Raw genomic sequence first — 20039 nt, 5'->3', positions numbered from 1 at the left:
GCAGCGTCTTGACAGTGACACTCATTCAGACAGTGACACTCATTTAGCGGATACTTTTATGTACTTGGCGTCGAGACGCTACCGCGTCTCTTGATTTGAAAATTAAAAACACAGAGAAAAACAACACGCGACTACCGAAAATTACATCAAAATTACATCAAAAATAAAAGAGAGTAATATTTGCCGTATTGCACACACGTAAGTTTCGACATCTCGTATTTCGCGTTTGAATAATTAATCAGCGCGTAACGAGACACAACACACACACACACACACACACTTTCGTCGAGTATACATGTGTGCCGCTATACACTGTGACTATTTTGTCTCAAGTACGTATAGAACAGATCCGCGGCGCGATAACAGCTAGACTCTGTCTCTGTTATTTCAGAGTTCAAAGAGGCATTCATGCTCTTCGACAAAGACGAGGACGGTACGATCACGATGGCGGAATTGGGGGTTGTCATGCGATCACTCGGTCAAAGACCATCGGGTGAGTAGTCACTTAGATGCTTTGCTCTCGCGCACGTTTCCGATTGCGCTTTGCTTACGAGAGAGAGAGAGAGAAAGATGAAAACGACGACGACGACGACGCAAATCTCTCTTTTGCCGCAGAGACGGAACTGCGCGACATGGTGAACGAGGTGGATCAAGACGGAAACGGCACCATCGAGTTTAACGAATTTCTGCAAATGATGTCGAAGAAGATGAAAGGCGCCGACGGGGAGGACGAACTTCGCGAAGCGTTCCGGTAATAAGCTCTTTCCCCTTGGGAAAGTACTTTCTCCCTCCTTCCCATCCCGGAGGGGAACTTAATTGTCCTCGCGATAATTGCATCGAAAAAGACATTCTAGAGATAACTTCTTTCGCCCTCGGGGGAATTTTAAGATGCAGATAAAGTCCGCCCGACTTTAGCACCTACGCTCGTTTTCCTTTCAGAGTGTTCGACAAGAACAACGACGGCTTAATCTCCTCGAAGGAGCTGCGGCATGTAATGACGAATCTCGGCGAGAAGCTGTCCGAGGAAGAAGTCGACGACATGATCAAGGAGGCGGATCTGGACGGCGACGGAATGGTCAACTACGAAGGTAGGGGATAATAATATGTAAATTCTCAAGAAGTAAGTTCTGTTGCGCGCAAAAGTGCGCAAATTCTATTGTAATGCTACGTCCCTGTTTTCAAAAGGACACATCAGCTGGTATAAATGTAAATACATCCTGCCGAACGGCAGGAATCCAATTGCTCTTGAGGTTTTTTTTTTTTTTTATGGAAATGACTGAATTTGAATATTTCATGTAGTTCCCGCGAGCAGAATTTGCTTCTGAAAAGTTCCGGATGGAAAATCTGGCGAGAGCGGTGTGGAAAAAAATTTTACGTGAAAAAATTTTCTTTTTTTTTTTTATTTCTCTCTTGGTTGAATGTCAATAGTCTTGTTTCGATTGTTTATCACGGTGTGTGTTGAAATTAATGAGATATTTATTATTTAAATGCCACATCCTCTCTTGATCTATTTCCCGCAAAAAAAAATTTACACACTTGTATGCACAAGAAATGGCGATGTTAAATAAATGCAATTCTTGCATCGCTGACCAATCACACGCTTGTTGCAGAATTCGTGACGATTCTAACGTCGAAAAATTAGTTTGAAGAATCGGGGAAGAAAAAGTGGTAGAGACGTCAAAAGCATCAGAGGATCTCCGACAAAGTGAGCGAAGGAATAAACGGATTCGCCGACCAACGGTTCCTCGACTTCCTAGGATCGTATAACGAGAAGTCGTTTCATGCCCCATAGAGCTAGTGGCACTCAAAGCCGTCGAGGGAAAAAAAAAAAAAAAAAAAAAAAAAAAATCAAAACGTTGACATCGGCCAGTCGAAGCCGATCAACCGTCAAATCGCTCGGATGTACACGGTGCCATGAGAGATCGCGGAAAAGCGAGCGTGATGAAAAAAAGTCGCATCACGATTTTACGACATAGCCGAGAGATTTTTGAGAGGGAAGTGGTCGCGAGAGAGAGTAGTCGTAAGAGTAGCGCGAGCGGAAAATCTGGAGAGAGAAAGAGAGAGAGAGAGAGAGAGAGAGAGAAAGAGACACGCTCTGTAGATCTTCGGATTATTTACGCGGGATGCGCGTCAATTGCCGCGAATAATACGCTTTTTGGAAACGGAAAAAGGGAGAGACTTTCTTCCGCGAATTGCACGTACGCATTATTATATATAAAACACACACACACACACAACACACACATACATACATACATACACACACACACCTCGCGCTCCTTCGGACTAATCTTATAGACGAGTAAATTTGCAACTTTAGACGTAATATATGGTATAACGTATAATATACGTATATATATATGTATATATATATATACACACGGTAAAGATACTTATGTCAAAGAAAAACGATGGGGGCAGAGGGGGGGGAAGGGGCGCGAGTCGCGCCGTCACCCGGAACAATCAACCGAGCTTCGTTTAGACTTTTACGTACTCCTTAATCTCTGGATCTCCCCCGCGCCCCCGCGATAATAAACTTACTTACTTACGGAGCGACTTAGGAGTTAAAAAAAAAAAAACTAATAGCTTTCCACGTCCCCCCTTGAGCGCTTCCGCGAGAAAGTCCTGTGTGATATATAACTAGTATATACATGTATGTTTGCATAATATATATATATATATACACACACATACACACAAACACACACACACATATGTTACTATACTACTAAACGATATTTCTCCCGATATATTCTCTCCTCCCTTTGCGTCGAGCGTTTTCTCGAAAACGCGACGCTTAAATGAGAAAAAAATAAAAATAAAAATAAAGTATATCGTACTTCGAGTGTTTTTACCGCTTGTATTATACGCGGACGACGCGTAACCCATAAAGTGTAGCCACGTCACACACGCACGTCTCTGTCGATCTTATTGTCAACCCCCTCTCATCGCCATCACTTCTTATGAATCCTTAGCGGACCTTATAGCGGGCACACAACACGCTAAAAAACAAAACAAAAAAACAAAAAAAAAAAAAAAAAAGAGTAATTAACATTTCCGCTTCGATATGTACCGCGAATCTGCGATCGGTCGTAATCGTGCGAGTGCGAGAACCGCGGAGAGATCCCGAAAAGTCCCGGTTGAAAAAGAAGAAGAGAGAGAGAGATGCCGCGAAATGAGAAAAAGTAGAAATAAATGTGTAATATTGCACTGCGATTATTTGAAAAGTCGTCATTTTTCAAAGAAACAACAAAAAAACGATAACTTTTCGAGAATGCGTATACGTTCTGACAATTGACAATCGCTTAGTTACATTCTCAGCGATCGTGTATCACTCAGTTGCGACAATCTCGGCGCGACAACAATCGGCGAGTACCTATTTTGCGATCAATGAGCATGTAACGTTTCTGATATAACGCGAGATTGAGAGAGAAAGAGAAACGGAAATTACATTTGACCGGGACGAAATTGAGAAGAACAAAACAAAACGCGCGAAAATATTGCGGCGTTGTTGAAAGAAGAAGAAGAGACGATATCAAAAAGAGAGAAAGAGAGAGAGAATAAATGAAACGTCGGCGCACCAAGTGTATTACCGCTGTATCGCACAATCGGCGCGATATTCAGATTCCAGAAGTGTGCAGATCGCTACGCGCGCGCATTATGTCGTTACGATACGTACGTTTTAGACGTGTTTAATAAGAAGAAGAAAACCAAAAAAATCAGAGAAATCCCGCGCGTTTAGCACGCGATAATAGACGGTAGTGTTAAATATCGACTAAATATAGCGTCGGATAAAAAGCGTCCGCAAGTAAAACGGCGGAGCTGTAAAACGTGGATTATTATTATTATTGTTATATTATTATTTGTTATTATTATTATTACACGTGACGATGTTGCTACCAAAAGAAAAAGAGGAAACGTTGTATAGATAGTAATATATACATCATACGAATATTTAATACACTGTATATACATACGTCCTTCGCCGCCCGCGCTCCACACACACACACACACACACACACACATACTCACACACGTACGCACGCACGCATGCATGCACGCGCGCATGCACGCGCGCGTAAGTCCCAACCCGGGAAGCGTAAGCTGAAGAAGAAGACGAAGTCGATTGATACGCGAGAGGTGTATGCGAAGAAAGATTGTTGAAATAACGCGATAGTAAACGCGTACACGCGGGCGCACAAACGTACGATACGTCAATCGGAATCGGGGATGTGCAAAAGAGAAATAACAAGGCTGTTTTGTTATTTTTCATACTGTAACTTGAATATTATTAAAAGAGTAATATTTTAATATTAAAAAAGAGTACGCAATTTATTTATTTATTTATTTATTTATATTTATCGGAATTAAATACTTTCTTATTTCATTTCAAAGTAATTGAGTTTTTTTTTTTCAAATATTCTTTTATAAGCGAATACGTTGTATCTGTTGTATCGTCCGTCTTCGCGTATCCGCTTTCAAGAGAGAATCGCGATTTTATAATGTATTATCTCGTCGCGATTAGATTACACGCGCTTACTTTTCCAAAGCGTTCGAATACTTTATATCGGCTTTAAGAGCACTTATCTCGATTGACCGTACGTGTGCGCGCTGAGAGGTGAAATATGAGGGAGGGGGGAAAAACGAAAAAAAGAGAAGAATGAAGAGAAGAATGAAGGAGATCTTTTAAAAGAGATTTCAGATGAAACGCGCGTGTTTCGAGATTCGGGCAACTCGATCGTTTTTTTTTTTTTTTTTTTTGTTTCAAGTAAACGGGGGCGAAACACGAGAGAGACGGGGAACGTTCGTTCGGAACGATGCGTTCGCGAGGAACGCACAGACAATAAATTCTGTCCGGTTCGCGATCGATCAAGTGTCAAGTGCGTTTCGTTTTTCGACGACGCGGAGATTATTATTAAATATTTAACGTGCGAGGCGCGCAGTCAATCTCGAAAGAACGGCACGGTAGCCGGTTGAGAGTTTTTCAGATTGTTGGGAACGCTCAGAGGAAAACGAAACCTTTGACAATCTGACAGATTGACGATTGTATTTGTACATACGACGCGAGATTTAATGCAATATTATTACTTTCGCAGGCGAAAGTTCTCCGATACCTAGAGCCGTAATTAATTTTTCGATCGCGCGCGAAAACGACGGTTTTCACCGCGAAGAAGGTGGACCGATCTGACCCAAGTCAGATTTTGAAGGACGAGCGAGAGATGTAGATTTTTCGATGAATCGCGGCGACGCGTAACGTACCTGTCTTCTTAACCGTCTTCAGAATTTGACTTGTGTTACTTTTAATAAGAAAGAACAGTTCCGAACGACGCGCATCCGAAACAGAAACATCCGTTGTGTGTGCGACAACTGGATTAAGACGCTCGTGTGTTCGATTTTAAATTTTAAATTACAAAAAATCGATAAATTTTTCCACACAACCACAAGCAAAGCACTCTCAGACGAAGTATCAAAGTACAAAATATTGAAAAAATTTAACGAAATCTTTTATATTAACCCCGATTCTATGGATATGTTTTTTTCACCTTTTGAAATTCTTTTTACAAATCATCTAAACTAAATCATGTAAAACTGTTTTTTCATTAAATCGAAGTTTTGTCTCTTTAAAAAAATCTACCTGACGCGCAAAAGTTTCCTTCCGATGACGCGTCGCACTTTGCGAAGAACGTTACCAAAAGAGATACGGAATAAAAAAAGAGAGAGAGAGAGAGAGGGAAGGAGAGGAAGAGAGAAAAAAGAAGAGTCCGTTCATATATATTGTACGCAGATTATTCGCGGCGCCTCGAACACACACGGAATAACGCGAAATCGAGGTGATATAGTCGTGTTTTTGACAATAATATATTTTCCTAACGCTTATATATCTCGAGAAACGTCCCCCCCACCGCGCAGTGTCTTTCTTTGCATTGGAAATAGCGCCGTTCTCCACGATAACGCTACGTTGATTATGCTTTTCAATCTGTCGAGATGACGCTCGCCTCCAAGGTACGAACGTTTCTCGTTTTCTCTCACGTTGACAATCACGCGAAGAAGAACACGGGGAAAGAAGATTGTGGTCCCGCGAAACTCTCGAAACACCAGCGCGGAAAACATTTGGACGACGAAATTTACACACGGGGGACAAAATTCGCGAACGAATCCAAACACGACGACAGATAAAGGGAGAAAGCAAAGAGCGGCTGATAATATACGTCACAAACAGAAATGTATAACGTCCTAACGACAATATATCTCTAATGGTTTAATTGAGAGAAAACTCACCGAAGAAGCAAAGATTATACTTAAAAAAAAAAAAANAAANAAAAAAAAAAAAAAAAAAAAAACGCTGGTCCGCTCCGAATGTTAAATATCGAGAAATTATATAATCTATGTATAACTACCTGACAATGATAAGCTAATTTTACGACCGCACGTCGACGGCACACGTGTCGTGTTATCTGTTGTCGCAGCGTCATAGTGCGCACTTAGATTTATTAGTTTACAATGTTGTCCGTTTTTGCGTCTCTCCCCTTTAAAGAAAGTTGCGCTGCTAATGGCTCTCGTTTGCGGACGACTGTATCCGCGAGGATAATGCGATTGGCAGAAAAATCGATTAGGTTAATGAAGAATGAGTAGGTTTACGGTCGTGATAAAACACAAACAAAGATCGTTAAGTGGAATTACTTTGGATCTTACTGGGTGACTTTGCAAAAGCAGTTTATTGAAAACTTCAAGCACCGAGACCTCTATGAGCTCTTAAATTTCAAAGAAAAACTTGGTTCTGTAATTAATGACAGTCGACAAAGAAATGCGGCGCTCAGATCAAACAGAGCTTGAAATTTAAACTCGTTTTTTTTTTTTTTTTTTTTTTGATGTCAAAGCCATCGTTGAGAACCGAAGCAATTCTGTATGTGTTGCATTCGTATTTGTTTTAACTCCAATTCTGAACCAGTGGGTCTTTTTTGTCCAACACATTTTTGAAATTCTCTTCGAGAATTATTGAAAATAAATTTATTATTAAAATTGTTTCATCAGTTTAAACAAACAACAGGACGTAATAAGCGGGGTTTTTTTTTTTTGTACAAAAGTTTTGTAATTTTAAAATCAAATCAAACGCGTCGAGATCCACGGTTCACTTTTAGAGTTGAAGATAATTTAAGGATTTTCCAAATCCACTTGTGTGTTGAATCCGCGCAAGTTCTGCGACGCGACTTCGCTTAATTTTTCTTGCAGTATATAGTGTGGATCCGGGTTGTAGTGTGACGCGCGCGAGTGTAAGTACAAAAAAAAAAAAAAAAAAAACGGACCGTGTTGACTTTGTAAGCACGCAGTGAATTTCTATATCTCATAACACGCGATAGAGAAAATGTGAGAAAAAAGCGTATGTGTATGCGCGCGCGTTCAAAAATGCCAGGCATACTGACGCTTTTTAGATCTCGATTATCTCAAACACACTATATGTATGTTCGTTAAAATGCAAACAAATTCTTATATAGGGACAAAAGAGGTCAGTACGTTAACATCGATATGTGAAAAAAAAAAAAAAAAAACATGTTCGGCATGTTTATTTATTCGCCGCAGCGGAAGATATTACACGGTTCCTTGTTCCGATCACGCTTCAAATCAATTTGACAAACCCGACGTTATATAAAACACGCCCGTGTTGTCACTCAAGTTACTCGAAGCCCTCGATTATTACTGTTACGTGGCACGAATCAATCATTGTCCGAAAAACCCCTCAAAGAATTCTCTCTCCCCCCGTCCTATATATATATATGCCTTTGCGCTATTATATTTCATTCTGTTCAGAACACGCGCGAGAATCGATTTCTCTCGGTGAGAAGAACCTTCAAGATATATTTATTATATTATCACTTGCTCCGACTAAATGCAGAGATATTTTTATAGATTACACTTTGCGCCAAAAATCCTGCTGTGCAGCGTATTATATTAAAAAAAAAAAATACATATATATATATATATGTATATATATATGTATGTATATATCATCGTGCGTTGTGCGTTTTAATATCGTACTGGATTGTATTATATTTTATACAGGGTGTTTCAAAATATATGCGTCCTTTTTCCGCCTCGATCACTACGAGACTCACTTTGCACAAATTGTTACAAGTTCTTGAAAAAGAGAAATAACATATAAAAAAGAAAAGAGAGAAGAAACCGATAAATTGTTTTCTTTCTTTAAGCAGATTTTCAATGCGCGAGAAGAGCATGTCAAAATATATTAACCTAGAAGGTTTGCAACAAAATGTGAAACCGAAATAACATATAAAATAACACGCGTAACAAAATTCATCGCACAGATTATCGCGCGGAAAAAAATGTTCAAAAATGTTTTGAACACCCTACATGTTTCATTGTATATTATATATTATTGCATACGTGCATCGGTACAGAGTATAAGTTATATATATTCTATATTACATATTCTTCTTGAATCTCATGTGTGTCTTTGATTGTGAAGCGTAAGAGAGCGGATGAACTTCTTGGCTGTTCGCTGGCCTGCCGTTATAAATATCATTTTTATCATCTGCATATAAGATAATCCTGAAAATACTACACGCTTGTTAATAATGGAATTTGAACTGTGCCCGCTCGGCGTACATTTAAATAGAACGTACAGTAGCGTCCGCAGTAGTTGTCGCTCATTTATGTTCCAACTTCTGGTAAAACTGAGGATTTGTTCATCTTCAAAAAAATGCGAAATGAAAAAAAAAAAAACAAAAAGTAACGGGGAGAACTCGCGGTGACAACAGCGCGGACACTGCTTGTATATATATATATATTTGCGAACGTGTATCTCTCTAGCGTAAAATTGTGTTATCGCAAGAGGTACGCATATATTTTTTTCTACATTACACCCTATGTACGTTTTTTAATTGCCCTCCAGTAACTCTGTACGTGAGTCTTCCTACCGACGCGTGTATTTGATCAAAATTTTTGGCTATCGATAATACAAGAGAAACGGCTTAAAGGAAACTAGTTTTGGAATTGCCAATTGTGTTTTCGCGAATTAATTAGAACAATATATCAAACTTAAACATTACACTTTAACTTTACATTACTATTTAATTTAAAAATTAAACTTTTTCATTATCAAAAGATGTTAAAAAATTACGTTTCTCGTAGTCATTAAATTGAACAAAATAAATTAATCTCATTGCGAGAAACATACGTGAATGCGACCGTGAAAAAAGAATTGAAAAAAAAAAAAATCGTTGCATTCTTTTCATCTTATTTGACGAATATATGTGTGTATATGTTCCCTCGGAAACGTATAGTACAATCGCGCACTTCACAAATTTATATTTTTATCTCTTTACGAGAATGTGTGTCATGTCTCGAGAAGCAAACACCGTTATATTTTTCAATAACTAACTACGCGATCGTACACGTACATACATTTTTGATTTGACTGCATTTTACGCAGACGCTTTGCGATCCTTCGGAATCCGTTCCGAATCAATATTTCAAACGTATAGCCTGTAAAAAATAAACGAGCAACCTCAGCGAGGCGTTTCCTAAATCGTCTCGGGAGGGGGGGGATGTTCCAAGTTCGCCTAAGCAAATTTACAAAGCAGGCAAGGGTATAATATCAACTAGCTTAATATCAAACACACGTTGAAATACCGCAAACACATTAATAATCAAAGTATACTATACATTGATAGAGAGATATATATTATATATATGTATATATATATATATGTATATATATATATATATATATATATATACATACGCGAGGAAAAGAACCTGATTATTATTACCTTAGACGTATGATATAATTAAATGATAATTGTTAAGTAAGTGTAACTAAGTTGTAAAACTATTGCGAGGGCTGTCGCTTCTATATAAGCGGCAAGATCTTCCGTTCATTAAAAAGATCTGCGATTTCGTCGTCGTATTATAACCGGTTCGACACCGCTCCTTTCTTACGAAACGATTTATAAAGGTGTGTGACTGGTGTAGGACAACATTGTGGGAAATCCGTGTGCTTGATATGCAACAAACAATTTTCGATATCGCATCTTTTGGGTGTCGTTTGGGAAGTTGCGCGTCAGTTTCTAGTTGTTTCTCCGTTTGTTTCCTCTTTGATTTCTCCGAGCGTAAGGAAGAAAAATCGGGGCGATTCGATTGCGTTTCGATCACATCCTAGGAAAGAGAGGGACAAGTTTCGCGTTGTTTTTCTTTGTGATTCCGTTTCGCACATTCGTCGCTTTTCTACGCGTTGAGTCGCGTGGTGAAAAAAAAAAAACTTGTTTGAATTCGCGCCTAAAAACGCTACGTGGGATTTAAAAAAAAAAAAAAAAAAAAAAAAAACAAATCAAATAACGATATCGCGAGCAAGTAATAATCGTGTACCACATCACACACACAACACCGCGATCGAGAAACGATGATGTTCAAACTAGTTGTAATAAGGAGATGTCTTTCATTAACTTTGTTAAACGTTATTGGAGAGTACAAGCCGGGTTATTGGACGAATATTTGCGCGTATTTCTATATTCAAGTCTATATAGCTACAAAGAGAGCGAGAGAGAGAGAGAGAGAAAGATATCAGCGAGAAAACGACGGACATCCTGATTTCTCGCACAATCGAGACATGGCATCTTCGATGAGAAAAAGTCACAGATGTCTGTATGTTTTTTTATACATCGCATATTTAATTTACTTAATTACAATACAGTAATTAAATAATTTTTTAAATGCAACACACATTAGAAAGATTAAAGATTGAAGTTAATCCGACAAATTATTATGTTTTTTTTTTAGAATCAAGAGGCACGGTGGTGGCGCACGAACTGCGCGAGGCGCACTGTGCCTATTATATACGCGAAAATCACTTTTTTTTTAATTACAGAATTATACGAGTGCCCTCTCATTCGTAGTTGCGGTTAAAAATTGCATATACGTTAATTGCGGCTTTTCTCATTAGAGATAATTATGTCTCGAGGGATATTTGAAAAAAATGCGCAAGGAGAAGCAAATGAAAAGCGATGACGAGGAGACGCTTTAAAGATCGCGCGGGTCAGGAGGCGCGCTCGCGCGCATATCAAAAAACGTATGAGAAAAAACAAAGGAACAATAAGTAGGAATACGTTTAAAACGGGGAGCTATATCGCGCTGTGAAACGAAATATGTATATTTTTACTTGAGAAAAAAGGCTATGATATTTAAAAACAAAAACAAAAAAAAAAGAATGTTTGTAATGAATAATTCCCGCAACACGGAGAATGTGTCCGATGACGTTATTTTTCTAGAGTAAATATCTAAATAGAGTTATCATTGCGTTATGGCGAAACGTGTTCTCAAGCGACAAGCAGGGCCTAAACGCGACTTTTTACGACGATAGACTTAATGCGTGTAAGAGAATATACTTGGCAAAGAAGACGTATAAAAATATATGTTTGTTGTTCATTTGTTTTGTATACAATAAATATAAATGCTGTTGTGCGGTTATTAAAGTTACTCCGTAAATTATATATATATATATATATATACATGTATATGTAATTATATATATATATATATATATGAGATGATGTTTTTGACGGATCGCGAGTGTGACCTCCCCAAAAAAAAAAAAAAAAAACAATTTTCACTTTGTCACTTTGGGGTGACCCTAAAAAAACAAAAAAAAAAAATTTGTATAGAGATCGCGCGTATTGTTGCGAGTTTTTCAGTGAGTACATTCGAAGCGTTTATAAATTATAGACGTATACATATTATTTACAGTCTCAGATTATTGTTAAGATTAATCTCGCGTATTTAAAAAAAAATTAATATCCTATAGCTGTGTTCTCACACACACACACACACACGCTTAACTTTTTAATAATATAATAGTTTGCGCGCGCGAAACAAATTCGTTAGCGTAAAAAAAAAAAAAAAAGCATTATATGTGACACAGTAAATTAATTTTGAATATAATACGACATCGTATATATACATATATATACCATCAATATTAAATAATAGTTGGCTCAATAATCAAAAAAAATAAAAATAAAAATAAAAAAAATTTAATAAAAATTATAGAAAATCTAAAATAATTAAGCGAAAGACTGGCTGTCGCGGGGAAGTATTGAATAATCAACGAGAAAGTATTATAGAATGTGAAATGTGAAACCAGCGCCGAACTCGTGCGAAACTACTTACTTCGTGTATCAACAAAAATCACGAGTAAAACGTGCGATTACGCGCGCACTTAGTTCGGCGCTAGTTAAAAATAAAAAAAAAAAAGAACAAAGAAAATGAGACATTTCGAAATATAATCGAGATCAAAATTCGGAGAAACAAAGTTAAATCTTAAAGCGCGAGAACAGCGCGCAAAGAGATCTATTTTATTCCGTTGTATCTAGCGTATCTAGCGTGAACGATGAATAAATACTAATATGTTATTTTTTCCTTATCGTTTGTCATTGTTTCGTTTTGTTATTTAAATTACACACAATTGTGGCATCAAGTGAAGACACTCTCTACTCGCGTTTTGTACTAAAGCGGGAAAAAGTCAGAATAAGGAGAAACAGGAATTCAGAAAAGATTAAAAGTATGTCTGTGTTCGTGCATGTGTGTGTTCGTGTGTGCATGTTGCGTGTTATGTGATGTTAAACGTACGCGACCATGTTATATGTAACGTTATGTACTATAATATTACAACACGACATGAAAAGTGGTGGACACTGTGTACTGGCGAAATATATATGTATCGAGTTGCCCTAAATACAGCCATTTTATAATGGACACACTCGTTTGTAGTTGTATAATCTTTGGAACTTGAATCGCGAAGTGTACGAATACAGCGCACAAATCATGAAACAGTGTGGCCAAAGATAAGAAAAAGTGGTATATAAAAATAAAGAGAATGTGAAACAAAATGTAAATAAGAAAAACCATTTCTCTTGAAAAAATTAATGAACTCTGGCCTCTAATAATAAATTTTGAGTCACAACTGTTTGAAGTTGTGTCTCTTTCTCTCACATAGCGGTTTAATTAATTACACGCGAGTAAAAACGAAGTAATTTTATAAATTACTGAAAGCAAGATTCTCGTTTTTTTTAACATTTAGAATTTTTTTGCATTCGCTTTGATGCGAATTTTTTTTTACAGTCGCTTTTTTTGAAGAGAAATAAATTTAATTTGAACGCATACGACACAGAAAGTTATTAGAGGCCATTCGAGCTTATGAATGAAAAAAAAGAAAGAGTATAGATATTTTAATTTTTGTTTTAGTTTTTCAATATTTTCAAAACAAGTTTTTCTCCGCGCAAACGAAAAATGTCTGAAACTTTATTTTTTTCACACATTCACGATGAAATAATTTTCCGCCTAAAGCACATCGAAGGGCTGTAAAGGCCAAGGTTTTTTTTTTGTTGGTGTCGCTTATAAAATTATTGCCATTGTTGCATCATAATTTTATTTCACAGAATAAAATTTATGACTTAGAAATCCTTTATTAACAGACAAAACAATATGATCGATCGTACAAATAATTGTTTTCTAACACGATATTATCTTACGAGGGCACACGCTGAGACATAGTCAAATTCTTGTGATTTCGGTCATACAATAGACGAGCACACCATCCGAAACAATCACTTGAGTTAGAGTCACTTGTCCCAATACAGTCAATAATACGCACACATACACGCATTATATACTATCGTATGTTCTCGAACATATTTACGTCTTGGATACTGAACAAATATGATCGCGAACGGTAATAATGGTATGTATTGTGCTAAATTGTTTTTTTTTGTTTTTGTTTTTTTTTTTTTTTTGTTTTAAGTGTAAGAGAAGATGGAAAAGGGACAATGTAACTTAAGGTTTTTTTATATACAAAATTATCTCACCTACGTTGGAGTTATATAGAAATTAACAGCAACTATATTGTTTAACTGCTTTATAATATACAAAATCTGTTATGTAATTATTGACACCGGTAAAATAAATGAACATTTATAGTCCATTTAAGATATATATTCATAGTTCGGATTTAACTTGAGAATCGGTTTTGAATTATATTTCATACACAATTGAAGACTACAAGAGAAGAATAAACTCTTGATAAGTCCATTTTTTTTTTCTGTTTTTCGTGTTATTTTGTAATTAAAATGGAGTATGTATTTCAATTATCCAAAGCAAAAGGGAAAAATTCTTGATAGATTCCGAGGTATAAAGGATTTTCACAAAACGTGTACAGAGAAAAGACGTACGCTTTGAACTTTCGGAAATCGTTCTTCTCTAAAATTACGGAAACGTAACTTATCAAGTTCTTCTCCTGCGGTCTTCAATTATGGAATAATTGCTTCTAACCTTAATGCTCTAGTTCAACCCGATTTTCAGGTTGTGAATCACTATGAATACGGACCTAAAACTGCTTTCGACAATTCACATCCTTAGAAACATTTGTCGAAAATAAATAATTCTCGTTAAAAAGGCAGCAATTTGTTGCCAACATATAGTGTTTGCTGAGATATTCGCGTATAAAAAGAAAACCAAGAATATTTTATCAGAATAAATAATTTTGTTTTTATATATAATAATTGTAAAATATTTTATGTAAAATATAAGTTTTTATAAAATTGAATTGCTATATTCTCATTGTTACTATATACTTTATGGATGTGAAAATCATGTATAATTATTAATTTGTATAAGTATTTAATTTGAAATAAATTTTTTTTCTAAATAACATGTAAACATAAAATCCTTTTAAAAAATACGGAAAGAAGATAAATTGTGGAGAAAAAAACAACAAGTTTCCCGAAATGAACCACATTTTTACAAATTTACTAAATTGCGTATATAAATTAATTGTGAAAACCTCACTGAATATATCGATCGCTCCGATATCATCTTATTTAATCTTACAGTTCATCCTTAACTATTGTGTATCTATTCCTGCTTGGTGCCAGTTTTTTGAACTGAGATTCTGGCGGTTTTGTAGGCGTTTTTACTTCTTTTCCAGTAACTGGTACATCATCATTAGACACTTCAGGACCGTAATGAAATTCACGATGAAGCTTCCCAGAATACAAATCCTGCAGAAAGGCCTTGAGTTTGCCTTCTATGAAAATGTCATTGAAATTCTTAAATAAATACATGTGTCTAAAACTGTCTATGGCAATCAAGGGTAAATCTGACACATCTTTTCCTAAATGATGTAACGGATGCGCGAATTTTTGGCCATCAGCAGTTAAAAAATTAACATTTTCTGAAAAATAATATCAGTATAATTGAGATTTTTGCAATATATAAAATAAAACAATATTTAATAAAATAAAAAAAAGATCATACACAAATATATACAGGGTGTCCCAGAATTGGTTTAACATCTCTCGTAGACAGGTAGAAGGAATAAAACTGAGGTGAAAAGTCTTATACCATTTTGCTAGATTCGCAATAGTTACCGAGATTTTAATTAACAAAGATCCGCGAATAAGCGTGCATCGGGCTGTCTTACGCGCGTAGGACAGCCCGGCGCGCTTCACACAATTACATTTTAATATGTATATGTTATAGTATATGCTGTTATATTAGCTCCTCCCGTATGTCGCTATGGGTAACACCGTTAGCGCGCGAAGCGCACTGGGCTGTCTTACGCGCGTAGGACAGCCCGGCGCGCTTCACACAATTACATTTTAATATGTATATGTTATAGTATATGCTGTTATATTAGCTCCTCCCGTATGTCGCTATGGGTAACATCGTTAGTGCGCGAAGCGCGGCGGGCAGTCTTGCGCGCGTAAGACAGTCCGATGCATGCTTATTCGCGGATCTTTGTTAATTAAAATCTCAGTAACTATTGCAAATCTAACAAAATGGTATAGGACTTTTCACCTCAGTTTTATTCCTTCTACCTGCCTACGAGAGATGTTAAACCAATTCTGGGACACCCTGTATATATATGTATATAATAATAATGAAAATTAATGACATAACATACGTTTTTCACTAATCAATGTTCTAGTTACGATATCTTTGTACTGCTTGACACTTTCTAGATCATCAGGAGCATGGAATAGTATGAGAAACGGCAGTCCTTCTTCGGTTAATTCTTCGGCGTTCTCAAATGTTATTTCTCTGACAAGTGGCACACATTTTTCTTGCGCCCACACATTCAATTCATCATAAATGGTCAAACTTCCTTTATAAGTTTCGTCTTCGTCATTCGATAAAGCTTTATCCGATCGGAAGACAATGATAGGCTCTCCCGGAGGATGCAGTGCTTGGCTTGCGTTCCTATACATATTACCTTAATTTTTATTTTATTTTTATTAACATTTTTATAAAACATTTATTTGTCTTACAATGAATAAAAAACAAACATCGTTAACTTAAATTATTTAAAATGAGAATTTTTTCTATTTACAGAAAAAAATTTGTTCAATAAATTTAATAAAAATTGTTGAGACATCAAAGTAGATTAAGAAACGAAAATAACTTTTATTTAGTACGAGACATTTATACATAAACATTCTACATTAGAGCCTTCCAACTGATTACGTGACTGCATAGAGATTTTATGGCGCAAACCGCACGCCGTGCGCGAGTTGGAAGGCTCTGTTCTACATTAAAAATATCACACACACAAAACATCACAGATAAGAAGAAGATAAAACATGTAAATATGATTAAAAAAATGATAAATTTCAATAAAAATAAATTTTGCAAATATTCAGTACAGCAAAAGCTCATAAGCTTGTATGTACCATTTACTTACAACAAATGAAAATGTTGTCCAATTTCGCAGTTTTGATTGGAGCACGTGCTTGCCAAACGAAATTATGATTATTGATGTTATATATATTACTCTTCTAATAGCAATAAGAAATTTTGGCGTTTAGTTTTTCAAGGTAACTATTTTTTGCATTACAAACACCAATTTGCAGTATATTAACTGTTGAAAATATGAAATATCTTACCCAAAACCAACATGAAATTGGCAATCATCCTTCAAGTTTGTAGCCACCTTTCTGAACAATTCGTATTGCGGTACATCTTTTCTATCAAAATATCCTATGATCATACGTTTCTTATCATCAAGTTCACTAAGTTCTCTCAAATCAAAAAATTCTCTAATGGGATCTTCGAGCTGTTTTCTAACAAATTCTTGAAACGCTTCTACTGATCTTTGGCCTCTGTATTCTCTCTTGGATGGTTGTCCATTTCTTATTACTTTTAATGTTGGATATTTGGTTATGTGAAACCTAGATGCTACAGATGCTGAAAACATCAAATTTCTAATAACAACATCTAAACTGATACGTGTATGAATAAACAAATAAATGTATATAAAAGACAATTACATCTCTCTTACTAATACTAAAAAAAAAAAAAAAAATAAACAATATCGTTATCTAGCATAATTTAAACACATGTACTCACATTCTTTGTCACAATCCACTTTGCCCATTACTACTCTTCCTGACTGTGGAAATTCTTGTCTAACTTTATCCGCCGCCGTATCAAATATTGGACCTAACATGGCGCTGAAACGACACCATTGTGCATAGAAGTTGATAAATACCAGTTCATTTTCAGCTGCAAAAGATTCATAATTTAAGGAAAAAAATTGTAACACACAATACTTAACATACAATATTCAATAGAATTGACATGTTTGACAAATTTGTTATAATAATGTTTTACCTAATATTTTGTCAATATTATCATATGTAAGTGACACTGCGCCGTCTTCAACTCCTTCTGCTATACTGTTTGGAAAATGTGTCTAGAAACATACATGATATGTCAACAGATTAGCCGGAATTACACACGCAATGGTCGTCACGAGTGACCTTTACTCTGATTTGAAAATTTTTACTCCGATTGTTTTTCAAATTATTGAACACAAATGATGATAGAAAGTAAACAATACGGGGTAAGAGAAATACCATGAGATAAACAAACAAATTATTCGGACAATATTTATGATTCGTTGTTACGAATATACGTGAACACACAAAGCGCTTCCTTGATGCGGCACTTTTCGACACAAGTTACGTTACAAGAGTTACGTCAAGAGACGTGGACTTTTTTAAGAGCACACTGCCGCGCATAGGTTATGCCGCTTAAAAATGATAAGAAAAAAAACATTGAGAAAAGCGTCGATAACGGCAAGGCGTTCGGATGAATGACAGGTGAACATTTAGAGACGAAGCGCCGTGTGAAAGTTATACGAACGGATCCACGGGAATAAATAGACACGTGTCACACGAGGGAGAACTGTCGAATACTGACACATCTCTCGAGTCACGCACAATTTGAAAACGAAATGACGTGGCGATCGTTTTTCGCGTTACTCACCAGCAAACACGCGAATATAAGTACTTTGAAGTGAAAAATATCACAGTGGGCCAACATTTTGATATATCTCGTGGCAACTAACTCGACGACGCAACGGAATTTCGAATCACCATCAGTGAACGGATGTGTGTTCACTGCTGCTGAATAGCGGCATATCTCGGATAACTGAGTGCGTTTCGAGCGAGACAACGGGGGAGCCGAATATCTTGCGCACGCGTAATGGGATGACAACAAATGTGTATATCTCTCGGAGAAGAACCGACGACGACTTTCGAGACATCGATTATCGAAACGCTTTCGAAATTCTAATTACATGGTTCTACGTTCAATGAGATCGAAGTTCTGCGGCAAAACTTTTTTTGTAATAACGGGAGACGTACAGTAGCTCCCCGAAAAGCTATTGGCTCATTCGCTCATTTAATAATAACGCGCGCAATGGTTTATGGGGGTTGTGTGTCTTGTGATGGAGTTGGAAATTTAACATTTATCGAAGAAATTATGAACGCTCGAACGCGTATATATGTATATATATATATATATATATATATATATATATATATCGATGTGTCGCGAGATAATTTACAAAGTGCAAGATTAAAAACTTGTTTCGTATTAAAAAAAAAAAAAAAANAAAAAAAAAAAAAAAAAAACACGTTTCGAGAGAATTGTGTACTTCCTATGTAAAACGCAAAAGTGTGCTAAATACTTTTTTGAGTATAAAATTTTTGTTTTTTTCACTTGCTTCAATTACAATTAATTAATATTATTAAGAGTTCTTGAAAAATACACCGCTTCCGTGTATAACATATAACATTAATAGACATATTTTGTAATTAATATATCAGTTTGTTACAAAGATATTTTAAAAAAATGTGCGTGTGCCAATACTTTTTAAATCCACCGTACGCGCGTATGTGATCATTTTGTCTCGCGCTTCCACGGTTTCTTCGCTTTTTAATCAGTTTCGAATCAATCTATGTCAATAATTTATCGAAATCAGACGAGTTCATAAGATTTGTGCAATTGGACGTTAAAAAAAAAAGAAACATTGAAAATAAAATAACACGTTCCAAGGCCAGTATTCGTATAATCGAATCTTAATATTTAAGATCGTCTTTTTATTTTTTCAGATATTTTTTGCAGCCAATAAAACTCGTATACCATCTATTCAAAGCATGGGTGTCCAGCAGCCCGCTAATAGTTTCGGCCCCATAAAATCATAAACTTTTAACATTATTATGTGATTTTAACAATATTTTTTATGACTCGATTACGCGATGCTCGGACTGCGGACTGCGGACTGCGGACTGCGTATTGTGTACGCGGCTCGGAAAAGCCAAAAGGTTGGACACATCTGATCTAAAGATAAACTTGGGACGATCTTAAATATAAGATCTGACTGTGAATGCTGGCCCACACAGTCTTGTTACATGTCAATGTGAAGATATATATATATATATCACAATGAAATATATGCTATAGCGCAAAATTCATTTATTTTTAATATAAAATTACATCGACCAAAACAAATGTATTATTTACTGGATGGAATATCTTCTCGTCGCTATCTTTCGCGCAGTTCTTTTTTCTTGACAGATCTCTCCAATGACATCATCGCGACGAGTCTGTATACAGAGTGTCTCGTAATAGCCATCTCACCGCTTATAGGCAGGTAGAGGGGGTTATTCTAAGACGAAAAGTCCTAT

The 20039-nt window shown here is 36.2% G+C and overlaps 2 protein-coding genes across 3 annotated transcripts in view; one reads left to right on the top strand and one right to left on the bottom strand.

Moving 5' to 3' along the window:
• Positions 1-3042, top strand: part of LOC109852604 (neo-calmodulin-like) — a 7624-nt gene extending 4582 nt beyond the window's left edge. Inside the window, exons 3-6 of the mRNA XM_020423894.1 lie at positions 392-493; positions 616-751; positions 940-1088; positions 1611-3042. Of these exons, the coding sequence (XP_020279483.1) occupies positions 392-493; positions 616-751; positions 940-1088; positions 1611-1642 (419 nt within the window). The 3' untranslated portion in view covers positions 1643-3042. The remainder of the gene's footprint in view (positions 1-391; positions 494-615; positions 752-939; positions 1089-1610) is intronic.
• Positions 3043-13760: 10718 nt separating this feature from the next.
• LOC109852595 (endoplasmic reticulum resident protein 44) lies at positions 13761-18541 on the bottom strand. Of its 2 annotated transcripts, XM_020423875.1 has the most exons (7): positions 18334-18541; positions 17677-17758; positions 17413-17568; positions 16950-17250; positions 16748-16795; positions 15971-16266; positions 13761-15238 (listed from the first exon to the last, which is right to left on the bottom strand). In XM_020423875.1, exons 1-7 carry the CDS (start codon positions 18388-18390, stop codon positions 14892-14894), a joined length of 1287 nt encoding a protein of 428 aa, XP_020279464.1. In that variant the 5' UTR covers positions 18391-18541; the 3' UTR covers positions 13761-14891. The 2 variants fall into 2 exon arrangements, with proteins under 2 accessions (XP_020279464.1, XP_020279465.1); XM_020423876.1 differs by lacking the exon at positions 16748-16795 and having other exon boundaries at positions 18334-18538.
• Between the last annotated feature and the right edge of the window lie 1498 nt (positions 18542-20039).

The sequence above is a fragment of the Pseudomyrmex gracilis genome, unplaced genomic scaffold, assembly GCF_002006095.1.
Source record: "Pseudomyrmex gracilis isolate BER0280 unplaced genomic scaffold, ASM200609v1 scaffold_31, whole genome shotgun sequence".
Classification (NCBI taxonomy): domain Eukaryota; kingdom Metazoa; phylum Arthropoda; class Insecta; order Hymenoptera; family Formicidae; genus Pseudomyrmex; species Pseudomyrmex gracilis.
The sequence above is the reverse complement of the archived record's forward strand: the minus strand, read 5'-3'. Positions and strand labels throughout refer to the sequence as shown.

What these genes read in the sequence shown, in the direction of transcription:
- LOC109852595 (XM_020423875.1), bottom strand. Translation starts at nt 18,390, where the DNA reads ATGTTGGCCCACTGTGATATTTTTCACTTCAAAGTACTTATATTCGCG. An exon ending in TAATATTGACAAAATATTAG is followed by an intron (nt 17,569 to 17,676) that starts GTAAAACATTAT and finishes AATCTTTTGCAG; the next exon opens with CTGAAAATGAACTGGTATTT. An exon ending in AGTGGATTGTGACAAAGAAT is followed by an intron (nt 17,251 to 17,412) that starts GTGAGTACATGT and finishes TGATGTTTTCAG; the next exon opens with CATCTGTAGCATCTAGGTTT.